The sequence below is a fragment of the Bison bison genome, unplaced genomic scaffold (genome assembly GCF_000754665.1).
Source record: "Bison bison bison isolate TAMUID 2011002044 unplaced genomic scaffold, Bison_UMD1.0 scf7180017864066, whole genome shotgun sequence".
Lineage (NCBI taxonomy): Eukaryota > Metazoa > Chordata > Mammalia > Artiodactyla > Bovidae > Bison > Bison bison.
The window spans coordinates 450908-463803 of NW_011494638.1; the positions used below are offsets into that span (position 1 = coordinate 450908).

A 12896-nucleotide genomic window follows, 5' to 3' on the forward strand; every position below is an offset into this window, starting at 1 on the left:
CCATGCTCCAAGACACAGCTAGTCAAGGGCCAGAGATCTCTGATGAACAAATGAACTGGGTTAATCACATTCTCTTTTCTCAGATATAAGGACTGGGAAACATACAATTAACAGTGCAAGCTGATGCTGCAAGAAGTCAAGATGAATGGGAGTTAAGCAAGTTAAGAAGACAAAGCACCTCAACCACTGCTTCTTCACAGGAAGTGTGAGGTAAGTGAGGAAGCAAAAACCTAGACAAAATATATACCATCTGAAGGAGAATATATGCCATCTGATAATAAGAAGGAGGGAAGAGAGAAGGAAGAGAAATAAGAGAGAAAGGGGGAAGCCTCTCTCTCTTGTGCAGAGAGAGAGAGAGAGACTGTGTGTGTGTGTGTGTGTGTATGTATGAGGAAAGAGAGAGAAGAAACGGATGGACAGAGACAGAAAGAGGGAAAGGGAAACAAAAGGGTCAGAAACACACATGCAGAGACACGAGGTCCTCGAGAAATAAAACAAATCAGCCAGTCCCTAATGAGGCTGGCGTTAGTTCCTTAATACTTCCAGTCACCTTGTGCCAAAATATACTGGGAAAGAGCAGAAGGCTCTGCTGTTGATTAAAGTATTGAGAAACTCAAGAAAACCTTGAGAAAAAATAATATTCCACTTAGTGTCTGACAGATTTTTATTAATGTTCCTTATGCAGAAACACAAAATATACCAGTCACATTCTTATGAAAACAGCTTAAAATTTTAAGATCACTTCTGCATTATTTCACTATACTAAGTAGCTTAATTTGCCAAAAAGAGGGTCCAGATTTTTATCAAAGTACAATATTTTATGCAATATTTTACAAAGATCAAATAGTCTAGAGGTTTTATGATGACAAGCAACGATCCCTTATTCTGTCTCAACTCAATCCCAGTCTCATTCCTTGGAAACAACCATTTTTAACTCCCTCAGCTATTCTGGTATTTATCTCTGAACAATATGCTTTGTTGTTGTTGTTATTGTTTAATCACTAAGCTGTGTAGGAATCTTTTGTGACCCCATGGAATGTAGCCTGCCAGGCTCCTCTGTCCACGGAATTTCCCAAGCAAGAATACTGGAGAGGGTTGCCATTTCCTTCTCTAAGGGATCTTCCTGACCCAAGGATTGAATTGTGTCTCTGTATTGCAGGCATATTGTTTACTGCTGAGCCACCAGGGAAGCCCTAACAATATGCTTGTTGTTGTGTGCTCAATTGCTTCAGTCATGTCCGACTCTATGCAACTCCATGGACCGTAGACTGCCAGGCTACTCTGTCCATGGGATTTTTCCTGCAAGGATACTGGAGTGGGTTGCCATGCCCTCCCACAAGGGATCTTCTTGACCCAGGGATCAAACCCACATCACCTGTGTCTCCTGCATTGGCAGGTGGGTTCTTTACCAGGTGAGCCACCAGGGAATACGTATATGCTTATCAGCTATTATTTTATTTATTCATTTAAAACTGTCGATTTCCTGATGAGACAGATGAGGCCAAATTCATATATATCACTCTCTACTATTCTTCCTCTATCCTTCCGATATTACAATTTTTAGATCTTTTTGTTCTTATTATTTTTGTAACTTAAAATAATATCTTTAAATTTCCATTTTTCATTCATCAATTGTAGGGTATACCACTCAACCTCTCTCTTCATATAATGAGGATAATAGGGCTCTTACCCATCCTTCAGTTCTATTCTTTTTCATATTCTAATTCCAATAGGTGATTCATTTTAAACATTCTATTTTATCAATAATAATCATGCCTAATCTTGCACTTAAAACTTGTACTTAGCATGTGGTGAGCACTTTACATATTCCAATTCTTTAATCCATATAACTACATGCAAACTATTACCATCCCCATTATACAGATGAGGTGACTAAGGCCCAGCAAGGTCAATTAACTTTCCCAAGGTCCCCTAGAAAATCAATGCAGAGTGTATTCCAATCTTTTTAATTTTTTTTTTTTTTTTTTGCTTGCTGCTGCTGCTGCTAAGTCACTTCAGTCATGTTTGACTCTGTGCGACCCCACAGACAGCAGCCCACCAGGCTCCCCCGTCCCTGGGATTCTCCAGGCAAGAACACTGGAGTGGGTTGCCATTTCCTTCTCCAATGCATGAAAATGAAAAGTGAAAGTGAAGTCGCTCAGTCACGTCTGACTCTTAGTGACCCCATGGACTGCAGCCTACCAGGCTCCTTCGTCCATGGGATTTTCCAGGCAAGAGTACTGGAGTGGGGTGCCATTGCCTTCTCCTTTTTTTGCTTAGCCAGTTTAAATATATTTCCTGCTTGATTTCTCTGTGTTTTTTTTTCCTTCCCCTCAGCTAATGTGCTTTTAAAATCCCTACATAGAGATGTAGAGGGTTTGCAGCATTTCTTTCTTTTTTTTTAACAAGATAACTTTATCTTGTGGAATATCTGTTAACATCCTGAGAAATTTGACATTCTGAGGAACATGTTTTAAGTTGAATCTGAATCCACTTGAGCTTAGATTTGCCTGCTAGTGTTGGACGGTCTCCTGTGCAGGCATGGGTTGGCAGTGGCTTGCCTCGGGGACAGGGCACTGGCAGTAGCAGTCCTGGAAGGTGACCTCCCAGAGGTCACCATCAATCCCACCATAGAGCCTGTAGCCCAACCATTTTTAAGTGCTTCCAAATCCCTCAGCACCATGATAACATATCTGCTATTACTACTTTGCAAAAGCCACTCAAAATCCTTCCACTGCCATTGTCCCAGTGAATGTCTCAGACTGTTGAAAAGAGAATATGTAAAACAGAATACATAAAAAATATGTAGAAAAGAGAATATGTCCTGACTTTTTTGCCCTGTTGCTGTTCAGTCGCTCAGTTGTGTCCAATTCTTTGTGACCCCATCAACAATAGCATGCCAGGATTCCCTGTCCTTCACTATCTCCTGGAGTTTGTTCAAACTCATGTGCACTGAGTCGATGATGCCATCCAATGGTCTTATCATCAGACTGTCCTGATATCTTGCTAATACTCCACATATAATTAGCCTCTGGGATGACCAACTGAATGATATCCCTGGGGTCAAAGTTTCACACCCCTATGTCACTATCTAACACACTTCCTGCTTCCTTCTCTCAATATATTTGGACCAAATTTTTACTGTTCTCAGACAGCAGATGACCTTGAATCCAATCTGGACCATAAACATCTTTCCAAGGTTGCATCATTCATTAATCATAAGTTCCTCAGCAATTTAACTGCTTTAAACCATAGATAATAATTGAAATTCATAACTTCACTTCAGGAGCCAGTGTTTAAACACATACCAGGAATTCAAAGAATAATTTTTGGCAGAATATTATTTAAGCAAGAAAATTCTTACCATATTGAATTGTTGCTGTAGTTTTTCATTTGCATAATTTATGCAAAACTGTTCAAAACTATTTATCTCAAATGTTTCAAATCTGTAAAATCAAAAATAATATGGGAAGAGGAGAAAAAGGAAAAAATAGCTTTTAGAAAATATTCAAAATGTGCACATTAAAAAGAAATAGGAAATTCCCTAACATTGCAAAACTTACTTTCCACATCAGTGAAGATAAGGCTTTCTAAGTTAGTAACACGAAATATGTACCCAGCAGATAGACATCAGCAAAGTGGCAGAGATTTTTTTTCCAAGGTGCAGCATGTGAATATATTCAATAGTATGAGTTTTTGAGGGCATATTCATCCCCAGGTAGGGAACAATCGGAATTACAATAAAGCTACTGCTCTTGTCAATTCACAGATTCACAATTCTGTGTTTACATAAACACAGAAGGGAAGGGAATAGAAATGTCAAAGGTTTTTTTGAAAAGTGAACTGGATGATGAAAAATTAGGCATCAAAAGGCACAAATGTATAGGAAAGGGTTCAACATTAAAGAAAGGTACCCAGAGAAGGCAAACTAGCAAATGAAACTAGACTTTAAAAAACTCTCTTCTTATTTTCCCTTTAGCTCACCAGTAGGAGACATAGTCAAATACCTACTTGGAGTTACTAGATAATGTCTAGAAAGAAAGGCTCAGACCACTAAGCCAAATACACTCACCCATAAATGTCCAGTACACCGATAAAAGAATGCTGTTTGACAGCAGAATGGAGTGCCTGATTGACATGATCTACAATCCAGTTAAAGAGCTTGGCATAGATGTGCTTGGCCAGTGCATCACGGGCATTTGTGGCCTGCAGCTTGGAGATGGGCTTGATGTACGTCTCTGTGGCAGTGGCCAACTTCCGATGGCAGAGCCAGTGACACAGCTCCTCAAAGTCCACACCCATGAGGTCACAGAAGATGCTGAGGGGTTCATGCTTGGGCTGCCAAAAGAGAATGTGTTATTTCCTAGGACCAGATCAATCAAGTAAGAATTTACTGAAAAAATATTAACAAAGAGGTAACAATTAAACCTGACAATTTCTTTCCTACAACAAACACCAAGAACATTTGAAGCTGATCGGTGATAATCACAATCATCCATCAAACCAGAATCTAGGCAGCATTTTGTAATCTCTTCTAGGACTCACTTCAAAAAATGACCTCTTCCTTTGTCTCTTTATCATACTTATTTCCATCCATCTTCAGGCACATTCATTTAGTCAGTCAGAAAATGAGTCAGCTTGTCTATAAATATATTATATCCCAGCAGAAAAAAATAGACATGTACCAGCTTCCTTGGTGGCTCAGAGAGTAAAAGGATTCATCTACAATGCAGGAGACCCGGGTTCAATTCCTGGGTCAAGAAGATCCCCTGGAGAAGGGACTGGCTACCCACTCCAGTATTCTTGCCTGGAGAATTCCATGGACCTGAGGTGGGCTACAGTCCATGGGGTCACAAAGAGTCGGATACGACTGAACAACTAACACTTTCACTTTCACGCTGTCCTCCTAGAACTTATAGTCACTAGAGGAAATGGACATTAACTAAATGATTGCTCCCTAAAATTAAAATTACTACAAAGGAGGACACTAAGATTCCATGTGTAAGGAATGTGCCCTATTCAGGGAGACAGGAGACAGCGGCCTTGAGAAATGGAGTTGATATCTGAAGAATAAGAAGGGGTTAACTAGGTGAAGGAGAAGGCAATGGCACCCCACTCCAATACTCTCGCCTGGAAAATCCCATGGATGGAGTAGCCTGGTAGGCTGTAGTCCATGGGGTCGCTAAGAGTCAGACACGACTGAGCGACTTTACTTTCACTTTTCACTTTCCTGCAATGGAGAAGGAAATGGCAACCCACTCCAGCGTTCTTGCCTGGAGAAGCCCAGGGACAGGGGAGCCTGGTGGGCTGCCGCCTATGGGGTCGCACAGAGTCAGACATGACTGAAGCGACTTAGCAGCAGCAGCAGCAACTAGGTGAAAGGGTCTTCCAAGTAGAGGGGACATCTAGTATAAAAGTCCTGAGGTGGGAGGGAAACCAGAGATGTGAGGAATTGAAGTTATGTGAGCGAGATAATGTAGGGGATGAAGCCAGAGGCTGTTCCATGGCTAGTCTTTCCTCTAAGAGCAATGAGGGCCAATGGCAGGGAGGTGTGAGGTGGAGGTACTAAAAGGTTATAAACAGACAACTTAATAGTTATTTGTGTGGCTTCTTAGACTAGTATTTCTAATCTAAGGACCCCCTGCATCATCTATGGCAGGGATCCCCAACCTTTTTGGCACCAAGGACTGACTGTAGAAGACAATTTTTCCATGGATTGTGGAGTGGGGGAATGGTTTGGGGATGCTTCAAGAGCATTACATTGACTGTGCACTTTATTCCTGTTACTATCATATCAGCTCCATCTCAGAGCATCAGGCATTAGATCCTGGAGGCTGGGAACCCCTTACCTACAGGGATCCCTGTATCCCCTACAATGTCTTCCATAGGTTTTGCATGAGTAGGCATGAAAAGTATTCATAAATTAAAAATACTTATTTAACTTAACTCATGTTACATTATATTTTTTAACATCTTCACTCACATGTTTCAATTGCATGATAACATTCCTGAGGAACAGGCAGGGTGAACACTGCTATCTCTAATTGACAAATTAGGACATAACATCCAAAAGACTAGCTTGGCAAAAAGCACACCACCAGTTTATGTCAGAATTGTCATTAAGCCCTGGGTCTCTTGACACCCTCCTCCCCTGACCCTTCCCACTGAAGCAGTCCCTTCTTTCTTTCATGTTCCCTCCTCTCAAGTAATCACTTCAGACACAAATCAGCACCATCACCATCAACACGGATCAACTCCCTTGAATAAGCAGCTTATTTCACTCATTTATATATGAATTGTGTGACATTTAGAAGTGGATCAGCACTCTAAACATTTTATTTGAATGGTACTACCATTTTGTTGTACGAGGTCAATGTTATTAACTGTTTGGTTCAAATGTTCTACAACTTAACTAATTTTTAGACTTCTTTACCTATCAGTAATTGAGAGAAGTCAGTAATATCCCACTAGACAGATCTGTCTTTTTATTCTTGTGGCAATCTTTTGCTTTATATATTTTGAGACTACATCATTAGGCACACGCAAGTTTAGAACTAGCGCATCTTCCTGGCGAATACACGTCTCTAGCAATACATAGTGACCCTATCTCTAGCGCTGCTTTTGGCCTCAAAGTCCATTTTGTCCAGTATCAATGCAGCTCTACCAGGTTTTTTCCTAGCTATTATGGTGTGTCCTTTCTCAACTTTTTACTTTCGAACTACCTGTACCTTTACTTTCCAGGAATGCTTCTTTCAAAAGTATATACCTGAATTCTAAAACTGGTCTGACAATCCATATTAACTAAAACATTGGCTTCATTTGTAATTATTTCTATTAATAACTTTTTTGGCCTTTACTTGTCCCTCCTTTTCTAAAAATTTCTCTTTCTTGCTATTTTTGGGATTATTTTTTTAGTTCATTTTCCTCTTTATTAGTTTGAAAGCTTCACTTTCTGTTTATGTTTTTATGATAGAAGAATTGATATATTAGCTAACTTAATGTAATTAAATAACATGAACTCCAAACACTCAATCCCAATCTATAAGCTTTGCTATCCAGTACTTTATTATCTTTTTGGGAGGAAGAAAGGGATGGTGATTCACTTTAGTTTTTTAAACTTTTTATTTTAAACTAAATTCAGACTAACAGAAAAGTTGCAAGAAAAGTACAAAGTATTCCCTCCACCCAGATTCCTTAAACATTAACATTTTACCAAGTTTGCTCTTTCTCCCTCACTCTTTCACATACGTTTGCTGCTGCTGCTGCTGCTAAGTCACTTCAGTAGTGGCCGACTCTGTGCGACCCCATAGATGGCAGCCCAGCAGGCTCCCCTGTCCCTGGGATTCTCCAGGCAAGAATTCTGGAGTGGGTTGCCATTTCCTTCTCCAATGCATGAAAGTGAAAAGGGAAGTGAAGTTGCCCAGTCATGTCCGACTCTTAGCGACCCCGTGGACTGCAGACCACCAGGCTCCTCCATCCATGGGACTTTCCAGGCAAGAGTACTGGAGTGGGTCGCCATTGCCTTCTCCTACATACATATTATTTTTCAGAGTCTTTTGAGGGCATGTTGCAAACATGATGCCCTTTTGATACTGAATACTCTACTGTGTATTTTCCTAAAATTATATAACTATAGTACAATGAATAAAATCAGAAAATTAGCAGTGATACAACCCTATTACCTAGTAAATTTTACTGACTGACCTAATAATGTCCTCTGAGGATAGGGTTGTTAGGGACCGGGATCCCACTTCTATGGTCCAGGATCCAGTCTAGGTTTGTACATTGAATTTAGTTATCTTATTTCATTAATCTCTATTAATTTGAGGAGCTCTTCACCCTTTTATTTCATTTTGTCTTTTGAGAACTTGATACTTTAGAAGGGTAGTGTGCCCCTCAGTTTGGGTCTGTATGATGTTGCCTCATGATCAGATTCGGCATGCCTTTTTGGTGGGAATACTAGAGAAGAGATGTGGTACCCTCCTCAGGATGCTGCATCAGAACTCATGCGATGCTGACTGGTTGCTTGGTTATGGGAATGTCTGTGAGGTTTCTCTACTACCTCTCCCTCTGTAATGAGTTTTTTGTAAAAAGTATTTTGTGGCCCAATACACTATTTGTGTCTGACTCTGTGCAACTCTATGGACTGTAGCCTGCTAGGCTCCTCTGTCCATGGGATTCTCCAGGCAAGAATACTGGAGTATTCTTGGGTTGCCATGCCCTCCTCCAGGGGATCTTCCCAAGCCAGGGACAGAACCTGCATCTTTTATATCTCATCTCCTGCATTGGCAGGTGGGTTCTTTACCACTAGTGCCCCCTGGGAAGCTCAATTCATAATAATTATTTTTTTTAATTAATCAAATTTTGCCCATTTTTTTATTGATTCACCATTCCCTCTGGAATTTTACATCTTGTATCCAGATCACTTTCCTTCTGTCTTAACCATGTCTTTTAATATTTCCTTTAGTGAGGGCCTATTGGTGACAAATTTTCACAAGTTTCTATTTGTCCAAAAACACATCTATCTTTTCCTCATTCTAAAAAGATATCTTTACTGGATATATGATTCTAAGTTAGTAATTATTTACTTACAACACTGAAGATGGTCCACTGTTTTCTGACTCCTATTACTGCAGTTGGGAAGTGAGCAATCAGTTTAATTGCTACTTTTTCAACACTAGTACGTCTTATCTTTCTTTGTGTTTCAAGAGTTTTCTCTCTGCCTATGGTAGCATTATGGTGAGCCTAGAGGTGGGTTTCTTTTTATTTATTCTATCTGGGATTTTTTGTCCTTTCCAAATCTGTGGTGTAGTGTCATTTTCACAGGTTCTGAAATTTGTTAGTAATTACCTCCTCAAACATTTTGTTTGCCTCATTCTCTTCTTTCTTTCCCTTAGAAATTCTGATTAGATGAAAATTAGATTCTATTACTCCATTCTTCATCTCTTTTAACTATTGTTAAGGGCTCCATCTGTGGGTCCCATCTTGCATTTTGGATCATTTCTTCATGTCTGTCTTTCAGCTTATCACTTCTCTACTCAGTTGTGTCAAATCTGCTATTAATTTCTTTCCGCATTCTTAGCAGGTTTGACTGCTATCTGTTGTTTTGCCTAGCTCTTTCTATTTTGTTTTATCATGAGATTTGAGATTTTTGACTATGAGTCAGTATTTCTTGTAACTCTTCTCATGGGACTCTGTTGAGGCCTGGATTGAAGATGGATTTGCATTTGCTTCTGTCAAGCTTCCAGGGCACTACCAATCCAGGATCAATTTAAGCCAAGTTTTATGTATGTTGCTGTTGGGGACCATCCAGGAACTATGAAAACAAACTGGGAAATAAAGCTCATTGCTCTAAATTTTTAGGGAACTATTTCTGCCCTCCCTCCTCCCCCCCACCTAGTTTAGAGACTTGATTTTTCTTTGTACTCTTGGAGGAGGTGGTGAGCATGTTCCCCATTTAGGGTCTCAACTTTAGCAAAAGCTTGCCTTCCTGCTCCCCTGTTTGTAGGAGCCTGGGGCTCCGTTTTTTGTCCTCCGCACCCCACTTGGCTAGAAAACCACAGCTCAACGTCACTGGGTTCAGCAAACACTCCCAGGTGAGTCCGTGCTTCTGCTCTGTTCCAAGTTCCTATTTTCACTCTGTTTATATATACATTTAAATATTTCTTATGTATTTATTAAAGTTCTTATGCATTTATTATAAATATTTTTAGAATATAATTTATCCAGCATGAAGTGCGATCACAGCAACTAGTCCAAAACTGGTAAAAAACAAAGTCTCTTTTATTTTAAAAATGAGGAAACTAAGGTTCAGAGAAGCTAAGTAACTCACCCCAAAACATAGAGTGCATAAATAGTAAAGCTGAGATTGAACCCAGGCGGAGATGCTGAAATATGTATTTCTTTTTTTTTTTTTTTTCTAATTTTATTTTATTTTTAAACTTTGCATAATTGTATTAGTTTTGCCAAATATCAAAATGAATCCACCACAGGTATACATATGTTCCCCATCCCGAACCCTCCTCCCTCCTCCCTCCCCATACCATCCCTCTGGGCCGTCCCAGTGCACCAGCCCCAAGCATCCAGCATCGTGCATCGAACCTGGACTGGCAACTCGTTTCCTACATGATATTTTACATGTTTCATTGCCATTCTCCCAAATCTTCCCACCCTCTCCCTCTCCCACAGAGTCCATAAGACTGTTCTATACATCAGTGTCTCTTTTGCTGTCTCGTATAACTAAAGTCTAATTTACCCAAATTTAAGTCACATGAATTCATCTACATGTAGATTTGCAAATATCAACTTGGGTGTCTGAAGAGTGAAACATAAATCTCAGAATTGTTTCCTATTATAACCCTTGAGGAAGCAAGATGGAAAAAGAATTAATTATATTAAAACTGCCTCCATTTTAATAAAGTTAAAAAAACACCTAATAAGTATCTACATGTATATGTGAGTGTGCATTGTGTGTGACCTTTGATAGGGGTGATCAGAAAATACTGCAAATCACAATGCCAATGAGAACATTCTGAGACTGTTAGGTTTTATTACAGTTTAAACAAATGAATTGAATTTTAATTCTCAGTGTGTAGTCATCTCTACATGGGGAAGAATATGTAAATCATAGTGAAGACACCATATCTCTCCAGTCATCTAATTCCTTTTCCCAGGAGTAATCACTGCTAACAATTTCTTCAGTAACTTTTAAACCATATTCCACAGGACAAATAAACTTATCAATTCTAGTATGTGTGTCATGGGCCAAACAAGCTCTTCACTGTAGACTCACCAATCCAACTTTCACATCGAATATTTCCCACCTCTGTTTATACAGCTCACACATATACCCAAGTTCTTTCCTTCCCCATCCCTCCCACACACACAAGCAATCACCGTGAACCAGGGATCTGAATCCACATTTCTTTATCGACGGTTCAAAATTCTACTCTAGACAGTGTATCTTTCCAGTAATTATCTCTCTGATAATTATTAATGTTAGTTAATAGAGAGACTTCAAACACATTGTTTCCATAAAGAATCAACAAAACTAAAACACAAATCAACTGTCATCACAGGAAGCTTGCTCTGAACTCACAGGGATTGTGCAGCTGTCTGAATCTCGAGACATAAACACAACATTGCCTAAGTGTAGGATGCCAGCAAGTATTCGGAAAATTCCCATCTGATGAGATTCACTAATTCCTGAAACAACAGAGTAAATGAACAGTGATTAATTTCAGAATAGGAACTAAACAATTAACGCACATAATTTAACTTTTTAAGAGTTTAATTTTTAACACTTGAATACTGCCAGATGCTGTACACATTATAATGTGCCATAGTTAACAACACTTTTACCTTTGTTGACCTTTACACATGATGCACTTTAGCACTGTGGTTTAGAGCATGGGCTGTGCAGTGAGACAGGCCTCAGCTGGAAGCCGGGCTCTGCTCCTGACCTGCCATCTCACATGGGCAGACACCTTCACCCTTCTAGTTTCTGATATGAGACACAGGGACATTAGAGACTATCTTAAAGGGAGTTTGTAAACATTAAAGGAGAAAATACACTTAGTAAAGTTAACACACTGTGTGACACATGGTAAGTGCTAAACAAATTCATCACACGATTTAAGTATCTCACTAACACTACTATTTAGCTCTACTCTAAATGCAAGTTGTGGCTCAGTAAGGTTGTTTTAAGTCAAATTATTCAATCACTTCTTTTAACTACAGACCAAGAATAATTCAAAGAGACCACACAATTAAAAATGTTCAGGCTGGTGCTATGCCCCAGCCTGACAAGTGAGTAAACAAAGAACTAGAGCAGGACCTGAAAGATCAGGCAGGATGAGAATGCAGGGCAGCCCTTGGTGTTTTACCAGATGACACTTCACTCTTCAATAAGGTAAGATTTTTCCAGAATATTAGATATATATTATGTTTAAGCAAAAATATTAAAATTATTTCCTGGATCATACTCTGATTGCTGCTGCTGCTCCTAAGTCGCTTCAGTCATGTCGGACTCTGTGCGACCCCATAGACGGCAGCCCACCAGGCTCCCCTGTCCCTGGGATTCTCCAGGCAAGAACACTGGAGTGGGTTGCCATTTCCTTCTCCAATGCATGAAAGTGAAAAGTGAAAGTGAAGTCGCTCAGTCATGTCCGACTCTTAGCCACCCCATGGACTGCAGCCTACCAGGCTCTCCATCCATGGGATTTTCCAGGCAAGAATACTTTTGATTAGCAATACTTTTAAATTAAATTAACTCATCTCAGGTTACTCCTCAAAATACCAATGTATGACTTTAGAGTTATTCATATGCTGACATTGAAATAAATAATTCAGCACTAAAAGTTGTATACTACATTTCTAAAGGTCAATTTATTTATATGTAGATCCAATATATTTTTTTTAAATCTAGAAACAAAAGAGTGACCTGAGCCATTTCAGAAACAAATAAACTACATGTAATACATTATTTTGTCACCAAGCCAGCTCAACCACATTTCCAGGCCACAAAAACACACCCAAAATGAAAAAAAAAAACAAATACACAAAAAAATCCTACAAAATATAAGCTTCTGAATAGAAACCCATTCCATTCAGCTCTACATTTCAGATTTTGTAAAAATTTAAGTAAACAGTCCCATATCTTTCCCCTGAAGCCGTGAACGTATGTTTTAAATAGCTTTATTGAAGAATAATGTGCATATCATAAAACTCATCCATCTTAAGCATGCAATTCAAAAGTTTTGGGTAAATTTACAAAGTTGTACAATCATTACCATAACATATTTTCAGTATAGTTCCCATCATCCCCAAGAGAAATTCTATGCCCATTTGATGCCCAAATATTTTTTATGAAGAATGTTAAATCTGAAAAAAAAAAA

General features: G+C 39.2%; 1 protein-coding gene across 1 annotated transcript in view; it reads right to left on the reverse strand.

Moving 5' to 3' along the window:
- MYO5A (myosin VA (heavy chain 12, myoxin)) overlaps positions 1-12896 on the reverse strand; it is a 142935-nt gene that overhangs the window by 87614 nt on the left and 42425 nt on the right. Inside the window, exons 9-11 of the mRNA XM_010836839.1 lie at positions 11099-11205; positions 4073-4338; positions 3365-3446 (exon numbers count right to left, since the gene is read on the reverse strand). Coding sequence (XP_010835141.1) covers positions 3365-3446; positions 4073-4338; positions 11099-11205 — 455 coding nt within the window. The remainder of the gene's footprint in view (positions 1-3364; positions 3447-4072; positions 4339-11098; positions 11206-12896) is intronic.